Below are 23,315 nucleotides of genomic sequence, written 5' to 3'. Positions count from 1 at the left end.
ATAACTCCAGGTTTTGATGCATTGTAGTAGAACTCTTCTAGTTACATATGCAAAAGACAAATTTTAGGAAAGTGTCATAGTTTGCAGATGGGGGGCGCTGCCCCCCAATGGGGTAACTTTGACCACCCAATGGCAGCCGTGATGGGGTAACATTGACCAGCTTAGAAATTAAGTTAAAATTACCATAGGTACCTATATAACATATTTTATGTTTGATACACCTATTAATGTTTTTTTTATGTTTCAGACTCTACACAGTCTTATTTATGGTAATTTTAACTTAATTTCCAAACCGGTCAATGCTACCCCCGGGCAGGCATAGTGGCAAACCAGAGCTATTTTGGAATCATTTCATTTTTAATTTCCTCAAAAACTCAAGATTTAAACCAATTTCTTAAGCATGATAATGCTGGTATGTGGTATCCATGATATAGGTATGTGCACAAAAATAATTTTTTCCTTTGATCGTAATGAAAATTACACCACTGAGAACAGAAAAAAATTTAGAAAAATATCATATAAGTATGAGTGAAGTAAGTCGAAAAATGAAAAAGATATGAATTTTTTCCTATTTTCAATTTCACCCCAAAAATGGACCAACTTCTGTCACTTTTTTTGGAAAAACTATCATTTGTAGGTTTCCTGTGAGCCAATTTCAAAGTTTTTAGTACCATTGGAAAGCTCATGTTGTAGGCTATCTATTCTAACTAGAATAAAACATTTTGGTTGAGACTTTGACTGCAGGTGGGTGGGGGAAATGGGTGCAACTGATAGATATGAATGCTATAACTTAACTTAAAGGCAGAATTGGATGGAATAAATTTCAGTTTCATGGCCTTGGCCTCATAATTGAGCTTAGAAATATGAAATTGAATAGAATACACAAATAAAATTTACTAGTAATAATAATATTATTAATTTTTATTAATATTAATTCTTAACTAATTATAATAAATATTAGTGAATATTGATATTAATAATAATATTAAATATGATCATCATCCTCATCTCACGTCTCATCTCATCTCGTACCTCGTCTCATCTTGTCTCGTGCCTCGTCTCATCTCGTCTCGTGCCTCGTCTCGTGCCTCGTCTCATCTTGTCTCATGCCTCGTCTCATCTCCTCTCGTGCCTCATCTCATTTTGTCTCATGCCTCGTCTCGTGCCTTGTCTCATCTCGTCTCGTGCCTTGTCTCATCTCGTCTCATGCCTTGTCTCATCTCGTCTCGTGCCTCGTCTCATGCTGTAGGTGCCGGCCCTCATGTGTTTATCGCTTGCTAGTAGTCCAAGTTTAGTTTATAATGTAGTGATACTCTTTTTAAGCTTTAGCGTTTTAATTCTTGTCTCATGTCTCGTCTCGCATCTCATCTCACATCTCGTCTCATGCCTCGTATCATGTCCAATCTCACGTCTCGTCTCATGTCTCATCTCCTCGTCTCATGTCCAATCTCATGTCTTGTCTTGTGTCTTGTCTTGTGTCTCGTCTCGCGTCTCATCTCATATCTCATGTTTCGTCTTGTAGCTTGTCTCATGCCTCATTTCATGTCTTGTCTCATGTCTCAGTCTCGGCAGTAGTTCAGGACCAGCGTACCTCACTGGCTCATGACTGAACTGAACGTAAACAGCACGACAGGACATGGTAGAAAAACTGTCCGAATGGCTGTAAAGCTCTGAAATTTCGAGAGCATGCTCTAAAAACAATAATCTTGATTTCAAATTATCTCTCATTAATTTCAAAATACGATATCCAAGTTTATTTCCCGCCCAAATATTACCTCTTGCACATCCCAGCTAAGCAGGTACTTGATAGACATTTCTCGAAAAAAAAAATGATGTCATCATAGTTCAAGTTTTTATAGTTTGTTTTCAAACAAAAGTCAATCAAATTAGGCTAACATTTTGGCGGGACTTTCAAAATTAAATACCTTACGCGCGCCAATGCGGAAAGTGGCTGTCCGCCATTTTGCCAGCATTGTTTACATTCGAGAGTACTTTGTGCACATACCTACATGATACTTTACTGGTCTACTTATAGGACTCAAATTCACTTGTTTTCTGCAAAGTGCAAACTGCAAACACTGTGAATCACTAGTTCACTCTTCACTACACGTCAACACCTTGAGTCTTTGAGCTGAGCCAGTCAGCCTGACCAAAAGATTGGGTAATAATAGACTAATGGTATTGTATAATTCACATTTGCCTCAGCCACAGTCCTAATACTTTATTGACCAATCAATAAATGAATACGAATGCAAATATGCAATGCATGCTAAAATCTAGTCAACTCACGGTCTCACTCTAGTGACTCTACTGCTGTCTACACATTTAGTACACAATACACATGTCGCTTGTCAATACATGTCTTTTTTACCGTGAGTCTGTAAGTGTAACGTAACGTTTACGGTGTAACCAATTCACTTAGGTAGGTACTTTACTTAGAAAAACATCAATCATCATTGAATCATGAATTCATGATCAATGCCTTCAATGGAATGGGTTCAAATTTTCCTGCACAATTAATTCAAATGAAGATGCAAATGATGCGATTACCATTAACGTAGCATCATGATTCATGCATGACAGCATGAGTCTGCAGTCAAAAACGGAAAGATAACCTGTCTATTATTATTCCTATCTTAAGCGGATTCAGGGCATGAGCGATGATGACTTGATGAGCAATTTAAAATACTTTTAGTTCAGTCACAAAAATCATAATCTTTAAAATCGAAGAAAGAACAAAAATTATGCAATAGGAATTCAACAGTTCAATTTACTTGCAAGTTGCAGACGTTTGATATTTCAACTGTTTCACAGTTCTCCCCAGTCAGTACATCCTTCCAGTATTGTTAGTGATTGTACGGTGAGTCGTTGCAGGTGCATAGAACGAGAATGCCAACGGTACTTTTACACTGGATAGGCAGTCCATTTGTTTTTCGATGAAAATGAAGAAAAAATGCATATTAGCATGATTTGTAACAAGAAGTTTTTATTTTTCTGTTTCTTCTTAAACTGACCCAGCTTATCCATTCGAAGTGAATATTTTCATCTGTAACGAGCGGTGGACCAATTGGATTTAGATTGATTAAATAGAAAATTCAGTTAAAATTTAAGACGCTGCACTTGATAGTTTGGCAAAGCATCATGCTAAAATATAAGTAGAGACGTGCGTAAAAAATATGCATTCAAAAAGATTGTATTTTCTTTTAATTTAAACAGTGAATTTAATTTATTGGTCTCTGAAGTGGCAGACATCGATATCTCAATCAAAATCCCCAAGATCAAGGTAGCGGGTTCTAAGCTGAGCTAAGCTGTTAAAATCCCGTTCAGAATCGACGAGGTAAACAGCTGGTCATGAACAATAGTATTGGAGCAAGAGTTACACTTTTATCACCAAACTATTGGAATTGGAATTGGGTGCGTGCTGACTTCCGGTCACGACTTTTAAATCGGTCCTGCACGCTGCATATAAGCTCTTTTACTGTGTCAAAAAATGAGAAGTTCACACTCGTATGGTAACAAAAAGTTCAATTAAAACGAATTCACAGAAATCATAAAAACTAAATCATTTCGTTATGCAACATCCTAAAAAACAGAAACAACATACTAAAACATTCTATACGGTCACCTAACCTTTCCACTCTCCCGTCTCTCAACCATCCACTCCTCAAGACCCCACTCATATCATCCTCCTCTCCGTCAACCTCCATACATTTTCCAAATATCTCTTCACACTCTCAAATATAGCCGCAGTTGCTCACTCAGACAGACCCACAATCATTGTCATCCACTCTTTGCTTGTTCTCTCATATCCCACTTCGTTAGTCTCACCTCCCGCATTCAGAATCACCTCCATCATAGACTGACGCTCTCACTCATACGCCCCACATTCCATCAACAAGTGCTCGACAGTTTCCTTCTCATCCCCATCACGCATAAAACATTAATCTTCCCTCCTCTCATTCCACCTTATGTACGTCCATTCACACCTAGCGCCCCTGCCATAACACAAAACAGGAGGTCCCCACCTCTATTACCATCATACATGCATTCATATTTTGGCATCGCTTTCATCTGATACAGTCCTATAGTGTCCTTTCCCTCCATTCCTTGCTTCCACACCTGCAGCCCATAGTCCTTCACTCGCTAATTTATTTCTGTTTTCCACCCTTTTTCATCCCACTCTATTCTAATCGCACCCCGTACTGTCACCACCCATTTCGTGCTTTGGCTCAGCCTTAAGGGGAGCGTCTGGCAAAAATTTTTGAATTTTGGTTTTTCTGGTTTTTAGTCTCGTCTTAAAGCTGGCATTCTGCTCTATTCAACTGTACCAAAATCATCTCTGTAAGTTGATTTATGCGTTCACGTCAGATCACGAAAGGGTGGGGGGTGGTGGAGTTCTTTCACATTTAGGATAGGCGAAAATTCCCGGTAGCATACTTAAATAGCTAGTCCACATACGACGTGCTTCAGTTACCCGCCTGCAGTTGTACGGGAGGGTTTGCGTGTCGTCGTCCACACCATCCTTGACAGGAATTGAGCTCCAGTATTGCCTAGTCTTGCATTCTTGCCACCTCGAACGCTTATTTCGAGGCGCCCGGGACTTTGTCAGGCTCTACTGAACAATTAACTTATTGTTACTGCAAACCTATCTCCTCTTACAGTTTTAAAGCTACAGCAATGAGACATATACCATTCGATGCGCAACAAAATTATCTACAACGGATAGAGGGCGTTTTTCTAATTTCTTTATAGTTTGGATTTTATTCTGCAAAAAGGGGGGTGGCGGGGGGGAAATCGAAAAATTTTCAAAAAATTTACAAAAAATGCTCCCACACCCACAAAAATGATAAATCCTAAAAACCGTCGTGTTGCCTTTTAGATATGGTCTTTACGCATCGAATGATATGTGTCTCGATGTTGTAGCTCAAAAATCCTAGGAGGAGATAGATTTCTACGGTACCCCCCTTTTTGGCCGTTTTCTAAGAATTTCACGTTTTCTTTCATTTTTTTTCAAAAATTTACACGAACAAAAATGTCTTAGAATTATGTTTTACATATGTCTTCCAAGTTTCAGAGTGATCCGTCTGTAAATAGCCGAGATAAATTTTACACCAGACGCTCCCCTTAACGCACCCATGCTTCATGCATACCGCACTTACGTACCAATGCACGACATTTACGTGCCCGTAGGGATTGCATCATTACAAGTCTGGTCTCACCAATTTTGTGGGGCTAGATACTCGAAGGCAATAATACTTTAGTCTGCCTGCCGAAGACCACCACTGCCCTAGATTAATATGGACCATCATGATTCCTGCCTTCCGGAACGTAGCCTTTAACACCCTTGGACAATCATATCTAGGCCGTGCGTCGAACCAGCCCTTGGTCAAACGGCCACTCGTCGAATGACGATAAATTTTGGAACAGAACTATGCTATCTGAAACCTAACCTCAGACGCGGTGAACGTGAAATTATGTAATTTAACGATGCCCTGAAGTCAGATTCGATCCGCGGCCTGGTGGTGCACGGCATGTGGTGGTCAAGGCCGGAAGAGGACAAAGCCGAGTGTGCACGGCTTATTGGTGCACAAAATTGGTGGTGCACGGCTGCGCTCCCTGCTCACCTTCATGTTCCACATACACATCTTTCGTGCTCAACATTCATCGTTCATTGACGATGAAATAGAAAATTTTTTTTGTACGTCCATTTGTACCATCACTCTCCTTTGTAGGTACTCCATCCCATGTCTCCTGTCAGTCTCAGGGCCTGCACCGCAGTCCACCTGGGGGCTGCTAGTGCCAATCTCGCCACTTTATTCTGTACCAATTCCAATTTATCTAGCTCATCATCACTATATGCTATCACATCCAATCCATACATAGTACTATTCACTGCCACACTCTTCCACACTTCCCTCAATACTTCATACTTACTAACTCTCACTTGTGCTGCACTTCCAAGTATACACAACCATTGATTCGCCTTACTTAAATTCGCGGCCTTTGTTTTCTGACATCCCTCTTGGTCCACAGACATCACTAACTCTAAGTACTTATACTTGTCCTAACAATTTCATTCCCTCCCTACATCCACACTCTGCTCATATCCTCAACCGATCCATTCACAACAAGTACTCGGCTCTTCTCCGCACTGAATCGCACATTGAAGTCACTCCCATACTCAGTCACACAGTCGAGCATACTTTCTAGTTCTTCGCTAATTTCACTCATAATCACAGCCTCGTCAGCATACAGAAGCATTTTTAACCTTTCGCTGCCCACACGCACACCAACATCCATCCTGCTCACCCTCGTGGCCATCTCTTTGTGTAGAGGTTGATGAGAAGTGGAGAGAGGACACAGCCTTGTCGGACGCCCCTCCTGCTCTCACCCAGTCCGTCACGACATCCCCAAGTCTATATTTTGCTCTAGTATTCACATACATACTTCTCACAACTCATTTTTTCACGCATTCCAATTTTTCCCAGTGTTTGACACAGAAGCTCCCTACCCACCCGGTCATACGCTTTTTCTATGTCTACAAAAGCCAAGTACACTTTCTTTCCATCTCTTTTCATTCTCCCGATCAGTTCATTCACAATAAATATATTATCTTCTGCGCTTCTGTCGTATCTAAAACCATTTTGCCCTTCACCAAATACTCTTTCGTTCCTCATACATCTTTGCATCCGCTCATTCATAACCGCACAGAAAATATTACCACTGGTGGCAGCAAGAGCAATCGGTCGGTAATTCTTCAGTTCCTATTGCTCTTGTGGCCTTCATTGTGTCGCAAGGTTACCCGATTTTCATTCCACGCATCAGGTACTCACTCATTTGTCCAAACAATATTGAATAGATCAGTCAGCCTGCCAATTGTACTCTCACCTTCATACTTGTTTATCTCATATGGTATCTCCTCGATTCCAGCTGCCTAATTATTCTTCAGTCGCTCTACATGTCGTTTCACTTCCTCATTTGTAATTTCCTCGTCCATACCACTCAGATTTTTACGTTCTAATGAAACGAAATTTTCGCCTGGTGTAAATAAGTCATTCATCCCACATTCCCACCAATGTCTTCCCCGAATTTCTTCACAGCCTCCGCCAACATTGTTCTCTCATTTACATACACTCTTACATTCAGCCCTCACTCTCAGATCATTTTCCCTCTTGTCCCCTCTTAGGGGACAAGAGGGAAGGAATACCATTCTTATTAGGAAGGCATACCATTCGCGTCCACCTCTCTGTCCCTGCATAAAAAATTCATATATTCTATTTCGATCATACTCAACAATACGATTTCTAATGATAGTTTTGGTTCTTCTTTTCTTCTTCATATCTCAGCCATGCTTCCTGATATTCCTGCTCACAATCCTCACTCTCATGCCTCTTTTTCCGAAGTTGCCTACAGACTCGATTACATTCTTCGGCTTTTGCGTTTATTCTTAGTTGTCCTCGCACATGCCTTGCAGCCTCGTTAATACGTTTCTTACGTTGTTCATTCATACCATTCACATCCTTTGTCTCTTCCCATTCTGTATCAGTAAGTTTCGTACTAAAATTATCCCGGTCCACATCTTTTACTCGCCATTTACATTTTTTTCAGGCTCTCTCACATATGTATCATGCATTTTCACTTCAGTATAACATTATCTTCTTTTCACACCAGCAGTGAAAATTATGTTGTGTAAAATCGAAGAACAGGGCATATATGCAATGAATATAAACATTGACTTTTTGTTATTGTAATATGATCCGAAATTCGGCAAAATTAAATTATATTTAAGGCCAATTTTAAAAGTTATCTGCAGCCGATTCTAAGTTATTAATGGATTAATCCATATGACATACATGACTGATATTCTTCCCATTCCGTGCTCCGCGGGAACCACGCACGCATTGTTGTGGAAGCGTTTTTTTTTCGTTTTATTTATTTCTACCTTCAAAATGTTGACAACCTGATCCGGTAAATGTTAAATACAACATTGCAAGGTATAAAAAGTTGGTAAATGGCAGAAGAGGTACGTACACTTACATTCATCAGTTGGAATTATTGCTTTCATATATAATGAGAGACCTTCGCTTGCACAAGGACCCATAAAAAGCAAGACTTCACATCTCTTTGTTAGTGGAAGTTGACCAAGACGCATACGCATCTCTTACGCATTTTAGCAACTTTTCATTCACCTCACAAGCACACTTTGTTACAAGTCACCGTAGGGATTGCATCATTACAAGTCTGGTCTCACCAATTTTCTGGGGCTAGATACTCGAAGGCAATAATACCTCAGTCTGCAAACTGCGATGACCTATAGAGCCATTAATGATGGCATGAGGCTTTACAAGTGGTGCGCAAAGCCTTTGCAGTGGTTCGTAAACACCTTCATGTTCATTAATGCTTATTAGTGAATCAATTCTTGTATTTTAAAAATCTAGCAAATAAGAGACGGTAATCTGGATATGAGTTGCAACAGTTGCCACGCGCCACCAAATGACCTATTATTATTATTAAACGGTATTATTAGTATGAAATGGAGTCGGTGTCTGAAGTTCCGGTCATGTTTGGACTGACACCGATCTGTTGAAGAAGTTCCATAGCTACATGCTGGCTTTCAAATCGGCAACTCACAACTTCAATTTTACTCAGCGTAACCGTTCGACCAGTGGTAATATTATTTTCGCGAAGCTGCGTCTCTACACTGGAATGTAACGTTTTAGAATAGCTTATTCTTGTTCATTTTAAATAGATAAAAAATATACTTCATACCTATTGTAATAGTACGAACAACGCACTTGGTTGTGGTGGCATAAGAGCTTGTGGCCAGCCATGCGAGGCGGCTACATAGAAATACATACGACATCGACGGGACAGCACTAACGCTAAATGCTCTTACTTCCAATCATGCTCGTGCGCCACAATTAGGAAGAGCCTCTAATTATCACATAAATACTCATGAACTACATTAGATTTCTACCTATAATGAACACAAATTCGCTCCACAGAAAAATCGTGATGTTGAGATTTTGAAACATGATAAGAAAGAAAGGGAAGCTCTTCCGCATGCTCTCCACGTACGAACTGGAAAAGGATGGATTGCGTTGCAAAGATGAAGCCTTGCTATGGGACCGTGTTGTCATCGGTTCGTGTCTTGGTTCATAACGAGGGTTTGTCACATTACTAAAAAACGTCAGAGCTCTCATATTGTGCTTCCTACTTCCTTCAAAGTCATTTTTTTTCTTTGTCTAGTATAAACGATGAACTGATTGACTGCGTTAATGTTCCGCCGATTTTGTGGCTTTTTGATCGAAAATTACTTAGGCTATTGCTGATGAGACCATGCGTGTAGCGGCTACTTCATAATTTCTAACACTAGTTTGCGTTAAATTTTAGAACTCAAGGTGAAATGACAATTGAAAATACCCTTTGTACACAGAGAGGTGCATAAGTTAGCACTTCAATTATTTTTCAGCGTCTTTAGAGTTTGTAATCCCGTAATGCGTCTTAAGACAGCAAGCGAGCGCTAATTTCGAATTCTTCTGGAATGCAGCCGACGTGTCAGAAGGTATCAGCTTTACTCATCTGATGAGACCTCCAGCCAAAGATATTTTTGCCCCCGACAGCTGGGTACGTGTAAACCTTGCGTTTTCTCCGCTTTCCTTATCCATTAAATGCACACACACAGCAATCGTTATGAGGCCTTGGGCTAGGAGATTACATGAGTTAGGTACTAGATGAGTCTGGAGGCCTGGCTGCATTCATGAGTTTGTAGGGCTGGCCGACTATATGAATATCTAAGGGTCACAGACTAGGGGAATCCATAGTGCCGGTGGACTAGATTAATCTGTTGGGTTGGCCATTTTTAAACCATGGGAGTTGGACTAAGGGAGTCCGCAGTCCGCACGGCCGGCGGACTAGATGAGTCTGTTGGGTTGGCCATGGTTCAACCATGGAAGTTGTTGGACTAGGGGAGTCCGCAGGGCCGGCGGACTAGATGAGTCAGTTGGGTTGGCCATGGTTCAACCATGGGAGTTGGACTAGGGGAGTCCGCACGGCCGGCGGACTAGATGAGTCTGTTGGGTTGGCCATGGTTCAACCATGGGAGTTGTTGGACTAGGGGAGTCCGCAAGGCCGGTGGGCTAGATGAGTCTGTTGGGTTGGCCATGGTTCAACCATGGGAGTTGTTGGACTAGGGGAGTCCGCAAGGCCGGCGGACTAGATGAGTCTGTTGGGTTGGCCATGGTTCAACCATGGGAGTTGTTGGACTAGGGGAGTCCGCAAGGCCGGTGGACTAGATGAGTCTGTAGGGCTGGCGGACTAGAAGAGTCCGAAAGCCTGTGGATTAGAGGATTATGTGGCGCTGGTGGATTAGAGGAGTATTTGAGGTTAGGGTCATTCACCTGTCTGCCCTTCATATACCGGGAAGCTTTTCGCGATGCTGCACTGCATGGCTCTGCAGTATTGTTCATCAGTCGACGTACTATGAAGACTCGAACCACAGTCCATTTATTTTTTTAATTACACACTGGTAAATGAGAATTTAATTAATTTACGTAAGGTGGATTAAAAAAAATAACAAAGATAAGCCAGGCTTCCGATTCATTGAAACTTCTTCGAATTAAAAGTTGATTTCTCAAACAAGGCTTATAATATAGCAACACGCTTGATAACTTTACTCGTTATACTTTCTCCCTGTGAAATAATGAGTCGAAATATGTGTTCTTTCCTGATTTATTACATCCTAGTGTAAGCACAAGTAAAATATGTAGCAACTGATTTTCTCGGACCAACTTTCTAGGTAGTGATGCAATCGCTCGATGCGAGCAAGTCGACAAGTTGAGCAAGTCATTTTGATCCTATAGGGTCAAAGCTGCCTAGTGCTAGTCTAGTGCCTACTTCTCCATCACATTACAGGACGACTGCTTATTTGGATATGACTAAGGCTTTCGAGCACCGACGAATTCGATCGAAGTAGAAGATCGTTGTGCTTTCACATTTGAGTAGAATTTGAACCAGACATTAAACCCCGATTTTTAAGGATTCTGTAGGACAAGGACTATTCTGTGACATGGGAGATGTGCTGTTTCTAGATTTGTGCGGAGGTAACTAAAAAACGGAGAGATTAAAATGTTAGAAATGTGCTTAAAGTTGTGCTTAGTTGTAGAACGCTTGTAATCGAACATAAGTCTGTTCATCCGTTCCGTAAAAAAAAAGAGTTGAGTCGCCTTGTTAGGCTGCACAAAGCATCCTACTTCTATAATAAACTCAGGACGTCTTTGCAATCGCTCATCCCGTATGCAGATTTTTAGCTCCTTGAATATTCTCTAAACCTTAATGCTGAATTCACTCGAAAGCTTGGTTTATATGACCCGGCCATAAATTTGTCCGAGACGTGTTGATATGTGTCATAATGAGAGTGAAAAATATTTCTTAATAGCAACAGTCATGAGGAATTTATGAAGCCGGTAAAAGTTTGCACAGCTTACTTCAGAACCTGCTTTCACCAATGTAAATAATTATTTTCGGACTTGTAGAAGTTTGTAAATGTGAACGTTTTTAAATTCTGTTAGTAATAGCGTTCTAACGTTCTTGTGCTTAGTTGATTTTTAATTTGACATAACATGTAGGAGCCCTCCTCTTATTTTTACAAAATTGAGCGGTATACGTACTTCAGTGACGAGTTGCTCAAGGTTTATCGCCTGCTGTTTTGCGTCCGGCAGTGCAGATGAACAGTGGCAGTCCAGGCCCTTTACTGAGTGGTTGTGTGTCAGAGCGCTGTCTGGCTCCATCATTCCAAGCATCTCGGTTTCAGTGAACAATAGCATATTCATATTTGAAGTAAAAAAGCCACAAAATATAACTTCAAAATTTTGTTGGAAAAACTTAATCTATACCTTTTAAATATTTTAACTGCATTTTTAATATCGACCGAGTAAATGATAAAACCTGGGCGTTATACTCAGGGACTGGATCGCGGCTAGGTATTTACGGTTTATGCTGTACTGTGTCCATGGCTATTCGGTCCAGCCGCTGTGATTGTCGTATCAAGGATATTAAATTTCGATTCTCGCATCGTGTAATATCATTAGAAATTATTATCCGTTTTTTGTAATTGCAATTTTGCAATGCCTGCTGTCAAATTTCGTCATATTGCTTGATTTTGCATGAAGTCTCACGGACTTGGCTCCATCATGATAAATGGTTGTGTTTCAATAATCTTACACAGTTTGGCTGGGGATGTTAGTAGGCATCATCCAATCCATATGTGGCTGTTCAAAGTTACTAACATGTAGGTACTCCTCAAAGTTTATGAGTTGAAGCTTAAATGGTTTACGTAGACGGTAGATACGGTTAGCTACTCAAATCTACAAGATGGTTGGTGATGGGTAATTTTACGCAAATATATTATTAAATATTCATTTAGATGTGCATATTTTTATGTATAAGATGAGCAGGTTTAACATCAAAGCGTGGTTGTTTTAGTGTACATTCATGATTTTTGTGTTCATGTTCAACATCACTTTTGAGTTAGGACCATAGAGTGCACAACGCTAACTTCCATTCAGCCGCACCTCCGGTTAGAGCGCGTGTCGTGATAGTGCACGTAGCTTACTATTAATTGATATAGATATAGTAGCCTACCTACCGTGCCAGTAATTAATAGTGCACATACCGTGCCAGTGACTGATAGTGCTTGTACCGTGCCAGTAATAGTGCGCGTTCCGTGCCAGTAATAGTGCGCGTACCGTACAATTATCGATAGTGTGCCTACCGTACCATCAATTGATGGCCGTACCGATAATTTGGCCAAAGAAAGATAAAGATCACACAAACTATTCTAAATGACGCTTGCGTCGATGCATTCCTTTTCGCACGATGTTTTCGTATCGAGGCTGATTCTTTACCACTTTGACTTTCTAATTCAATTTTTTTACCACATTCCAACGTTACTTGTTAATGCATTGAAAAACAACTAAATGCATTAAGTGGTAGTGAAAAAGTAGAAGTTGAAGCCTTGCGAGTTGAATACAGTGGAGACTTGGCATTCGTTGACTGGACACGTCGAAATCCTTGAGCAATTACGAAGTCTTTAAAAATTGGTAAAGTTATTATAGGCAGTCAGGCTATTAAAGAATGGCCAATTGCAGACCGGGAACCTGACATCGCCAACGCTCAATCAACTCAAGACTTTTAGGAAAACCATTCCAGTTGAAAAAAATTTCTCGGGACTTTCAAATTCTTCTCAAATGCTGAAATAAAATGCTATTATAGCTTCGAGCAAATAATTTACACTTCTACCCGAAATAGATATGAAGTTTTTTTTATCTCCCATTTTATAAATCGTAGCATGAACGTTAGATCATTCGAGATCTAAATTAACACTTGCCTACTCTTGATGTGATATCATGTACGGTAGCCTGTTGAAAATTTATGCATTCACATTTTTATATTTTCTTCATTTTATTTTTAGTTCATTGAGAGAGAACTATATGATAATTTGTTACATTCATGTTGTCAGGCAAAAACATTTGTCAGGTAAAATCTTATGTGGTGCGTCCTATTCGGGCCGACTCTTGCTAGCCTCCACTAACTAAATATTAATGTAAATAATGGACCACCTATATATAGTTACTCGTTAAATAACGCTATTCTGCTTAATTTAATAGTCGTTGATATAAGTTGTTCTGTAATTTAAATTTATACGTTGTTTAAATATATATGTAGATTGATAATCACTGACGTAAATGGGAACACAAATTTTTATCTATTTCAATTCTGCACTTTAGCCTAATTCTTAGAGAATTGTGTGAACCTAATTAAAAATTTTCGCCCGTTTTTCTCGCTTGAACTTCAAGGTGTTAGGTTTCGGTATTATGCGGCAATGATCAACTCTTCTCCTGTCTCTTACACAAGTTATTTTGTCTCTCTGGTTAGGCGCAGCTGTTAAAAGTAGATTCGTAGACCAACTCTTTGATAGTTCGGGAGACGTCAGTTTCATGTGTTAAATGAACCTGAGTTATGTTATCGCATTGAACGGTCCCGTATATGGTTGACGTGAAAGGGCTGGTCCATATACCATCCTAGAACTGGTTTTTGCAGCTACTTATTCAAGTGCAATTAGATCTCCCAATGAGCTTGTCGCAGCCGGATTCCTAAAATTGCTCATGAGGAAAATTTTGAAAAATTAAAAACATTACGAAGTTTGTTTTATGCTTTAGGCGCTCGAAAAATTGTCATGCTGATGTCGGGATTTTTCTGACATTTCATTTCCCCTATGTTTTTAAAATAAGTATAACATTTTTGACAATTCGACGAAGACTTGTAATACATCTTTTTATTTGAACGTAGAATTTTCTACCAATGTTACGAAGCCATATTCCTGCATGAAATTCGTATTCAAAGATGCTGGAGTCCAAGGACTGGACGATAATATTAACAAGTTCTATGACAATGTATAGGACAACATAGCAGTGTGTATACTGCTGTAAAATGATTTTGGCCAGCAAATGCAGTTATTTAGATGACATACTCTGCAGCACCATGACTTCTCGATCTCAGAGCAACTGTATTTAGAAGCCTTACGAGTACCTATATAAATAGCTCAAAAATATTCTTGTTCATTTTACAATAAATTTCTTGAACGAACTTTGTTGCCGCCATTAGATTTGAACTGAAAATTATTAGCGATGTTTGATTAATGGTTGGGTTTGATCTGGTATGGTTTGATTAATGGTTTGGTTTGATCTGGTACCGTTTGATTAATAGTTGGGTTTAATCTGGTACCGTTTGATTAATGGTTAGGTTTAATCTGGTATCGTTTGATTAATGGTTGGGTTTGATCCGGTGCCGTTTGATTAGTGGTTGGGTTTAATCTAGCACGGTTTGATTAGTGGAACAATTTTTTACCCCTGAAAAGTGTCTTGTGTTGGTGAATTGATGGTTGAGTTACTTCACTCTTTTAAATTGGTATCATATTATCTCAAATGACTAGCCTTCAGATGAAGCATTCCGCTTGTCTTCGAGACTTCTAGTGCTGTATATTCAGGACAAAGAAAACAAACGATACTTTTTATTTTGTTTTGTGAAAAGTATCATGTCTCGCTTGAATTAATTCTACCCACATTTTTTTCTAGGGAGCTATTATGGCACAACTATGTGATCAAATTAAGTTGAAATTAAGTTGTTAGTTATTTTATTAGCTATAATTGTGTAGAATAGCTATCGTCCCTGAAAAAAAACGTCCGTGCTATCACTTTGCCCAAGTCAGAAGTCCCAGTCACGCTGAAGCAGAATGAGTTCACTCTGAATTGCTGCTTTTGATGCTGCTGCTCCCTCTCAAAGGACCCCAAGGGAGCTTCAGTAGTTAGCAAGACACCTAAAGTCATCCTTCAAATAAGTTATCGTCCTCGATGTCCGTCCATGTGCCAAGTTTGCCTTTGAGTCTCACATCGCATCACCGTCCGGCTTACTTTGTCCTTAACAGCCTCTTCCAGGTCCAAGAGATATCCGACATCTTTCTTTTAAATGTTCCAGTTCTTAAAAATTCCGCCAGTGGGATTTTTGCATTATTATGCAAATTCGCTAGCTTCCTTATGATGCTAGCTGTGAGATTATCATCTAAGAGACTGATTAGTTCAAGAGACGGACTGCGCGTCGCCTTCCTTCCCGATATACGTGAACATGAAGAACTGCCGAGCCTATGTCAAGTCGGTGGTGCTGGTGTTCCTCAGCGTCACGATCACGACTGATCACGCTCACGCTGGAGTAGCTTCTGAGTTCCCGCGCGACTCGGTTGCCTTAGCGAGTGTAAACTTTTCTAATTTTGTCTTGAGAAGCAATGGGGAAAGAAAACTTATGGGAACCAAAAGTGAAATTGGTAAATTTATATTTGGTTCTTCAGCTTCAGTTTCAGGACAGGTGGTTTTAGGTCAGTGTGGCCCAAGTGCGCAAGGCGTAAAAACTGTGAAAAACTTGCACTCTCTTGTCGATATATTTCCCCTGACATTTTTCGCAAACAATTCTATAATACTTGATGATAGTGAACCTAACTCTCTAGATGTAGCAATATCTGAGTTCAAGGGACAAATTGCATCACCAGCAAGCGTCACCTATGATGAAGTCGAGGCACAGAGCTTGAGGAAGTTGAACTCGAGCATGGCAGCGTCAGCGCTGCTGCAGGCGCCGCGCATCACGGAATGCGGCAGCAAGATTTGGACGCCGCCAGAGGGCGAGCCGTGGGTGGCGCTGGTGCCGGAGTATGGCACGCTGGAACACGTCCGCTCTGCGCTCCAACTTAACGCCTCCGCCGTCCTTATTTACAACGCCACCTTCAGGGAGCCTCGCCTCACTCGTGAGTGGTAGCTTTAGGGGATAAGGGGTAGGTGAGTGGTAGCTTTAGGAGATAGTGGGTAGGTGAGTGGTAGCTTTAGGAAATAGTGGGTAGGTGAGTGGTAGCTTTAGGGGAAAGGGGGTAGGGGAGTGGTTAATAGGTAGTTTTAACTATGAACCCTAGTTTATTCTCCTAACTCTTTTAATTTTTTAATATCGTACTCATGATTTAATTAAATAATAAATCCTTTAAATCTGGAGTGAAGGCAATGAATCGATTTTACTGTAGATAGTCTATTTAGCGAGATTTCTTTTAGATTTTTTTTACGTTTAGAAACACGTTTTTTAGAATTTTATTTATTTCACACCATTAACTCAAACTATGCTGAACTCGTCGCAAGATAACACTAATACATGTGACAAGTAATTATTAATTCGGTTGTTTTAATTTCTAGTGAATTTGGTCCTGAATTTGGTGCTATTGATAAAAAAATTACACGATTTTTTTTTAACTACAATGCTTTTTTGTATTAATTTTACTTCTATGAAAGTTTGTCTCTTAAATGGAAACTCGTGTTTTTTCTTAGGCGAAGTTAAGAGATGAGATGACTGAACGTTTTTTAAAAATACTTTCAACAGTTTTTTTGTAAAACAGCCAGAAAGAAAAATTTACAACCTTGAGCCTGGTTATATAAAAGCTGTTTCAGATTTAGCTGCATCAAAGATTGAAGACTTGAGATGCGCGTAAGAATTGAACGTCGGTAATAAAAAGCGAAGCGAAGCTCTTACCTAATCATTAGATGAGCCGAGTCCTGCTACACTGAGACTGCAATGGGACTTAGTCCAAATAATGAGGCACTTCTTAGTTCTTACCTTTGTGTGTCATCCTGAACCAGTTTGTCCCTGCCAAAGGTCCTGTCAATGGTACGTGCAGGAAGTATATCACTATTTGTTCAATATGACCCATTTATTTTTCTTAATAGAGAGTACAAAAAGGATGCATTTCTAGGTAGTATTGCTGCGAATCTGCCTTACAGAAGAAGTCTGTCTGTGTATCGAGAACACCTCCTATTAACTACACAAGGACAGAACTAGTGACTATCGATCGAGGGGCATTAACAACTTCTTTGTTACTTTGATGCGCTGTTAAATAAATACACTTCCTCTAATTCTCTAACTTCATCTCTGTTATCCTTCGACACAAGCTGATTACTTGGGACTTTTAAAAAATGTTTGTGTCTTAATTACACCCATTTTTTCGAAGAAATTGGCTGCCTGACCTCTTTATAGCTTGTGACTTGACATTCAAATTGCCGTTGTAATATTAACTGAGTTTATGGCAAGCGGCTTCTCTGACAGACTGCAGTAGTGCGTCCCGGAGCAAAAACTTGACTACCTAGCAACTTGTAAAAAGGACTTGGCATTGCAATTGGGCGCGTATAAAAAGATACGTAGACGTAGAGCTTGCAACGACGTGTTTGCGGGCTATGCAAACCGACGACTCAATACATATTCTCAAAGCTGAGAATTCAAGTTTTTGTGCCCTCTCGGTGGATGAGCAAACCAGTTGTACAATCACTGGCCCTCCGGTTTGGTTATTAGTTAATATTGCAGTAAAATGTTTTTCTCTATCTTTTTGTTATTGTTCAGTTGAATGATAATAATTACGATATGTACTAAACGCAGCGTGATAAGCGTGCTCTTCAAGAAAAACGAATGGCGGGATATTAGATCTTTCCATTTGATTATTTTAATTAAAAGAGGTTAAATAAATTTTTTTGTATACGCCTTCAACATAGCGAGAATTGCGACACGCTGATTGCCTTATTTGGGTGCAAAAATTAGACGCTCTAGATGAACAGTCGTTACGTTCATGACAATTTATGCTTTTGTTATACAACTGCAGTTTATTATAGTCTCATTATTCTACATTATATACTGTACGTGAACTACATTATATACTGTACATGAACTACATTATATACTGTACGTGAACTACATTATATACTGTACGTGAACTACATTATAAACTGTACGTGAACTACATTATATACTGTACATGAACTACATTATATACTGTACATGAACTACCGAGAACACGTCATTCTGTGCAGACTATACAAGCGAAATGTATTCCCATCTAGGGCTTTTGGATCTTCAAATGCCAAGTGTGAGAAAATTTGGCGGCTGAAAGAGTCGAAAATTATCCTTGGAATACGCTAAATAAAGAACTCCCTTAAAAACGTACCTATTGTTGAAATAAAGGCGACGATGTTTTAAAGCAGTGCCATTGGAAAATAGTATACGGCGCAACGCTAAATAAAAAAAGCGTATGATAAGCACATTCATCTTGAAAATGTTTCAAATTGATTAGTAATTCTCTGGCAATACATAAACATTGGGTATGGAGGATTGATACCATTTTGCTTATGGATAACAATTAGCGTTCAAGAATGTCAAGGGTAAGGGGTATTAATAGTGCGGTTATTACCAGCGTGTGACGGGGTGTATGGACTCTGCAGCGCGTATAGGACTCTGCTGCTTCATATTCAGCTCGCTGATGTTACTTGTACGCTATCAAGCATCATTTGTTGCTCGCTTTATTTATTTTATGAGTCTTGAAGTGAGAGAGATTTTTTATAAAAACAAGCGTTGATGGGTTCAAATAATATTTTATTTTGAAAACTGTAATTTTGTTCGGGATTTTTTTTCGCTTACGTTTTTTTTCTCGTTAAGCCTGTTGTAAACTGGAGCAATTTATGGATGCGTGGCTTACGGTTCATTGAGTTTCTAAATGAACGTGATACCATTTGGACCGTTTCTTTCCATTTGCAAGAATTTTTTTCTGCAAAGTAGCTAATTTGATATTTAATTAATTAAGCACAGCGTTGAATTCTAAAGGTCGGGGGTTCGTTTTTGTTCTCCTAATTCTTGGCAACTTGTTTTTTTCGAGAGTTTGAAAGTCTTAACAATCTTTTGATCTCATGTCAACGTAGATAATGTAGTGGACGGGGAACTACATGCTCGATTATTGCTATTTTCTCCCATCTAAATATCCAAACGTTTTTGAAGCTTGCATGAACTATAACACGGCTTCACATGAATATAGAATTCATATGGAAGTAACATCAAAATATGTATTTATTTCGAGCAGGAGAATGATTGCATTTTGGATTGACATTCACTACTCCTCCAAAGCATAGTCTAACTCTAATCGCATATTATACTTAGGAATTAAGTGTTTTCTCCCTATGATGTGACGGATTGCCTTTTAATTTCTGCACTCCTTAATTCAGGAGGAATTATTGTAATTTGGATCTATTCCTGGAGGGTTAATTTGAATCTTCCTCCCTAATTGGTTCTGAGGTTGAGCAGTTTTTTCGACGTATCAGGTTAACTCAAAACCCTTATATATGAGTACTTAATAGTTTATTCATTGCGCAATTGATTAAATACCTACTAAAAGAAATCGATACGTATTATATTAATTTTTTATTTAGAATGCAGCTTGCAGGAACGACGTTGCAGATACTAATTTAAAATTAATTTTTAACATCATTTCTTATCGTCAAGTATTCAGGTGGTTGAAGTTTTAATTCACATCTTCATTCTTCATGCGTCAGTTGACCTTCATACGCATCTTGAAATTCTATATCAGGCAGAGTGAACCGCATGATCTGCAGACGAATTAGTTGCTGTGACATGGCAGTGTCACAGAGCATGCAGCGTAGATAGTAATTGTTGCTGCCGGTAGAAATTGGTTTCTTCAGTCCCGTGTTGCATAAAAATCTGTGAACTATTTAGTAGGTAGAGCATCACATTGAGACTGCAGTGTCAGCACGTCATACAGGGTAGATGCTGATGATGCTGTTGGTAGACAGTGTTTCTCCAGTTGCCTTAGCTAAAAACATACAAGTGAGTTAACGCATCGCTATGCATAGCATGACGCATGGGTTACAGAGTATGCACGTCATGCAGTGTACTATATCTTTTGATGATGCTGCTGGTAGACAGTGTTTCGTCAAGTGTCTTAGCTAAAACATACAAGTGACATACGCATCGCTATGTATAGCATGACGCATGGGTTACAGAGTATGCACGTCAAGCAGTGTATATGTTGCTGCGTGTTCATATATAACTTCATAATCTCTTTGTGCATCACGTGTGCCTGACAAGGTCATGTCTCGTCTACAAGCTCCTCAAGGAGCCTCACCGGCCACCGTGCAGTGCATGCAAGCGTCGGCTGTCTTGGCTGCTGCTGCGCGTCCGCACTTCCGGCATCCTCTGGTCCATTTCCGGTCCGTTATCCTCATGAGAAAGAGTTTGTCTTCAGTGTGAGCAGGTCTGTTTCTCGTGACTGTGCTAAACGTAGGATTCAGACTGAATAATTAATTCAGTTACTCAATCCAAAACGTTATTTTTTATGCTTAGAAGCGTCACAATATATTTTAGTGCAGTTCAAACATTTCAATGTGCCCAAACTACGATATATTGTATCTCAAAAAATATTGTAGTGTATTTAAAATATTTTAACGTACAGAAACTTTATTTTTTTTTTGATAAATCAATATTTACGACATGTTAATATGCGGAAGTTCTGGAGTGAGCTACTATTGGTAATGGAAGGTTACTTAAAGCGTGGGCTTACCCCTTCTCCGCCTTCCACAAACAAGGCAGTTGTGAAGGTGGTTCCGGGGCTGCCTTTCCTCCAGTTTTGTCTCATGAAAGGGTAACGGTGAATGGTACAGTTAAGTTTCACTGTTATGCTAATGCAGTTCTCCTAAAACTCAGGGATCGTACAATATAGGTTGTTTCCTGCTCGAATTAAATAGTTCTGGTTCAAGGTGCTAAGCCATGAAATATGTTTTGAACTCCTGCAATCAGAATATCAAGAGATTATCGATTCATAAAAATACAGTGCAGAGTTTCAAAACTAAATCGGATGTCATCTGATGATATACAATGATAATATCATCATTTTTTGATCATCCTGACGGTCCTGTTACAAATAATTTTATGATGAGTTTGTCCCTGCAAACGCGCTGTGTGAATAGCTTTTCGTTTTCATAAATTTGATAACATTTATAATAACTGGGATGAGGGTAGCTGCATAGCAAATATTGAATTCCACTTATTTTATTGTTCGGACGCATTTGGTAGTGACTTCGTATTGCTTATACAATGATTATATACGACTAATTCAATTAGATTATTGTCATAATGGGACGTGTTTACTTTTCCATTTACTTTATTTATTTTAATTAACCGTGAGCTTCGCCCAAAGCCAAATATCAGAAAAATATAGCGATTATCTTTGATTTTAGAACAAAAATTTCTCTTGTGGCTTAAACTTATGGACCCATAAATAGATTGTCAGACCTAATCACGCTCTTCGCTTCAGGAACGAATATTTTATAATCGCGTGATTGTAATTGTAATTAATAATTATTATAATCTTCCGGAACGAGTTTTAAAATCGCGATCTTCGGAAGACTGTTCTAGTATTTCTTCAAGTTCGTCATCGAACTTTGCTTCAATTGGCCGTAGAGATTTAGCCTTATTTTTGAGAAAGCAAGCAGCTTCAATCTTGCTGTATCACGACCCGGCTGAACTTACATCGGGAATAAATACATTACGTTTATTTTTATTTTTTGCTATTGCTAATATGAACCATTTCTTGGGTGGACGTGTGCTACAATTAATTACGGTTTGTATAACTTTAATGCCCTCGGCATGCTGCTGCACACTCGCTCACATTGATTTGCAGGCATTAGTAGCTATTAAGAGATGTGTTGTGATTATGTCTTTATGCTAGAGCACGAAAACATTGCTTATAACTCGAGGAAATGTCCACTTGAAATTCTCAGCCAAGACTGAAACCGATCTTAGCCGGATTTAGCCGGACGAAGCCGTACAACAATATACGGCCAAATATCTCTAAAACTGCGTTGCCACACTTGAGCCATGATAACTTGGCTAGAGTGAACGCTAGGGGTCAAGGGAAAACATCATCCCTCAAATTTGATGGAACTAAGCAACGGTTTAGAGGTCCTCAGACGTTTGGGTGTATGTACAAATTTATGATGAATGTGCTGTCGTCAGTTGAAGAAAAATTAAGCTGCTTTACGCGCATGTATGGCGAACGCTTGAGCTTAAGTTAGTGAGAGGTGATCGCAAATTTAGGCTTTGTGTTTGGCTTATAATCATGCCTTGATCTATTTATTTCGAAGTCAATTATGCTTAAAGAAGTTAGAGCAATTTTATTGTCTAATTGTAAGTTGACAATCGGTTCTAGCACAGATAGCCTACTTTAGTTAATTAACGTGTAAAACTTATTACTGAGACTTAAATGAAAAAAAAATAAAATTTAAATTTTTTGCTACTACTGGTGATATTCCCGCCTATACCGGGTAGAGGTTGATTAAACTCGGAATTTTTATTTTATATCTATTGAATACATTTAAAATATCTAAATCTATTAGTGATAAGCATTGGATTTCTCAAAATATTCCAAAATAGAATATTTCAAATAGAATAGTGATCTATTCAAAATATTCCAAAATAGTATAGAGATTATCCTGTTGTGCATTGTGAAGGTCATTACATGCATGGACTTGAGAGAGGCAGACGAGCTCTAGAAAACTGTTACCGTACTACTTTTGATGAACCACGATTTAACGCATTAATGTATACCAAGCTTTACCAAGGATAACCAGTGCTGCGTTTTTAATTTTTATGAAGTTGTCTAGTATTTGTGTGCTACTGTGAATTTTACTGTGACCGTTGTTAATTAGATAGGAACCTGTGGCTGCAGCTATTACCATGTACGACAGCTGTCTCGTCTGACTAAGCTTTACCAATTTATTACTCATCTGCACTACCGACCATTATCCTGTCGAAAGCGGTGTATTTTATATTGCTATTTTAAGCGTGGTTAATAAGTAGATCGTGTAACATTTTGTCTACTGACATTAATGCAGATTTTC

General features: G+C 39.2%; 1 protein-coding gene across 1 annotated transcript in view; it reads left to right on the top strand.

Moving 5' to 3' along the window:
- The first annotated feature begins 15,139 nt into the window (after positions 1 to 15,139).
- Positions 15,140 to 23,315, top strand: part of LOC108665430 — a 28,911-nt gene continuing 20,735 nt past the window's right edge. The window contains exon 1 of the mRNA XM_018152182.2: positions 15,140 to 16,351. Coding sequence (XP_018007671.1) covers positions 15,682 to 16,351 — 670 coding nt within the window. The 5' untranslated portion in view covers positions 15,140 to 15,681. The remainder of the gene's footprint in view (positions 16,352 to 23,315) is intronic.

This window comes from Hyalella azteca, unplaced genomic scaffold (genome assembly GCF_000764305.2).
Source record: "Hyalella azteca isolate HAZT.00-mixed unplaced genomic scaffold, Hazt_2.0.2 contig3617, whole genome shotgun sequence".
In the NCBI taxonomy this organism is placed as follows: Eukaryota; Metazoa; Arthropoda; class Malacostraca; order Amphipoda; family Hyalellidae; genus Hyalella; species Hyalella azteca.
This window is presented reverse-complemented; position numbering and strand designations above follow the sequence as displayed.